At 46.4% G+C, this 2,188-nt stretch overlaps 1 protein-coding gene across 1 annotated transcript; it reads left to right on the top strand.

Annotated features, from left to right (window-relative positions):
- Window positions 1-240: 240 nt before the first annotated feature.
- On the top strand, window positions 241-699 carry LOC147459751 (uncharacterized). The gene has a single exon (XM_086511628.1). The coding sequence runs from the start codon at window positions 241-243 to the stop codon at window positions 697-699; it is 459 nt and encodes a 152-aa protein (XP_086367754.1).
- Window positions 700-2,188: the final 1,489 nt, after the last annotated feature.

The raw sequence follows: 2,188 nt of genomic DNA, 5'->3' as shown, positions 1-2,188 counted from the left end.
TGGGTCAAGGCCAAATCTGTAAAGGAGGTCAATGCACAGATTGTAGCCCACTTTGTTTTTGATAACATTTGTTGTCGTTTTGGAGTGCCATGGGTACTCATTTCTGATAGAGGCCAAGGATTCAGGAGCAAGCTTATGCAGGCATTAGTAGAGAAATTAAAGATTCAGCATCGATTTTCCTCGCCTTATCATCCCCAATGCAATGGTCTTGTGGAGAGTGCCAATGGACAAATCATCAAGATGCTGACAAAGTATGTGTATAAGCAAGAGACAAAATGGGAGATCAATCTAGAGAAGTGTCTATGGGCCTATAGGACATCCTACAAAGTGGCGACCAACTTTACTCCCTTTGAGTTGGTTTGTGGCAAGGAGGCAATACTGCCAATGCATGCACAACTGGGTGCTTTGAAAGGTATGTGGCGCATCAATGCCACTTTACAAGCTGTCTTACAGGATAGGATTGTCAGCCTTGAGGTATTACAAATGAATAGAGAAGCAGCAACAGACTACTACATGAAACAGCGGGAAAGACGAGTGGCTAAAGTCAATAAGAGTCTGCCAGACAAGAAGATAGAGGAAGGAGACCTGGTAATGAAATACAAGAGCTACTTGGAATTCACCTTCCAAAATAAGTTCAAGAAGAAATGGACGGGTGCAAAAGGCATTTCCGAATGGGACCTATCAGTTGGTGAGAGTTAATGGTAGGTTTCTTAGGCACAGGGTAAATGGTGTATAGCTCAAGCTTTACTTTGACAGAGGTCTAGTGCCTGATGTGAACCAGATTGTAGCCGGGGGGGTTGGGCAACCCCCCTGAGGATATTTGAAAGTAACAGATATACAGTGTTGTACATATTGTACATATGGTTGTGTCTTTTTCCATATGCTTCAGTGCCAGTGAACTATTGCAAGTTTTAAGTTCTGTACATATGCTTTTGGTTGAACATGAATGTTCAACTCGGGGGTGGGCAATGATGGTGCAGCCAAAGTTAGTCCGTGCCAGGAAGGGTGACAAGCAGTGCTATGGATGCTAGCAGGTGCATGGCGGCGAGCTAAAGCAGGTGGAAAAGTCCTCGGCAGACTAGTGGCAACGGAAATGTATGTCTAAAGTGGATTTCTAGGCCAAGGGGCCTTCAAATTGAGATAATCGGGATAGAAGACCAATGTATCCAAAATGTAGGGAATGTGCCTTGGAATGTAGGGTTCAAGATGCTCTTGAGGCCCGTCCAAACGGCTCGTCCAACGGAGCTTCTGTGTGAAAGATGTGCCAGTTTGAACTTGGAAGGTCTTGCAGATCCCCAACGGGCACGCGAGATGGGGACAGATGTCCTGAGCTAGAATGTGCAAGCAGGTATGTAAAGCTCAAGTTGTGGGGCATGCCAGACTTTTCGGCTTGCTAATCAGAGTCCGAATGGAAAGATTACGGCCATGTGAAAAGTTGCAGGGGGGCGGTTGTGTGCCCACGGGGTCATATTGGAGAACGTGCCATCTGGAAGTTTCAGAGTTGTACCAAGGTTACTAGGGATGGTGCATTGCACGGGGGCTTCACGGGAACTGGCAGATACTCAATCGAAATTCTGTTATGGGCCAATGAAGATTTTGTTGAAGGCTAGTTTTGGCATGGTTGGGCCGTCCCACCAAGCACGCCACTTGGAAGTTTTCTATCCTCGCTAGGGTTTAGGGAGCGATGTGCATTATTTGGAAGCATCCAAAAGTGATGGTTCAACAATCGGGTTTACAGTTAGTGGAATACAACTCATCAAAGTCGGGTACAACGGGGGTACGAATATTGCGGGCCCATTTCTCTTGGCTTCGTTCGATGGACCGGTAATAGCAAAAACGGGGATTGCATGTCCGACGGAGATAAACAACTAGGGGCTATTTCAAACGGTGTCACCCTTGCGACGGCGGACAAAGCGATAATGGGGAAGACTTTTTTGCATGGGTATGTTTACGTGGGGGGTATGTAGGATCCTTCATTTAGACATTTTTTTAAAAAAAAGGTTTAAGGACTCCAAGGGAGCAACTCCGCCGTCGTTGCCTCCTGAGTGCAAAAGAGGAAAAGGATATTTTTCTTCTCAAGAAAGGGAAGGGGGTGAGGCTTTTTAGAAAAAAGGAGGAGGGAAGCCAAAGGAGGCGGGGCACGCTGTCTCAGGAAAGGGAGTGAAGGGAAAGAAAGAAGGGAAGGAAG

The sequence above is a fragment of the Adiantum capillus-veneris genome, chromosome 4 (genome assembly GCF_014529385.1).
Source record: "Adiantum capillus-veneris isolate H3 chromosome 4, ASM1452938v2, whole genome shotgun sequence".
In the NCBI taxonomy this organism is placed as follows: Eukaryota; Viridiplantae; Streptophyta; class Polypodiopsida; order Polypodiales; family Pteridaceae; genus Adiantum; species Adiantum capillus-veneris.
Note: the sequence above shows the minus strand (reverse complement) of the source record. Positions and strands in the feature narration are given on the sequence as shown.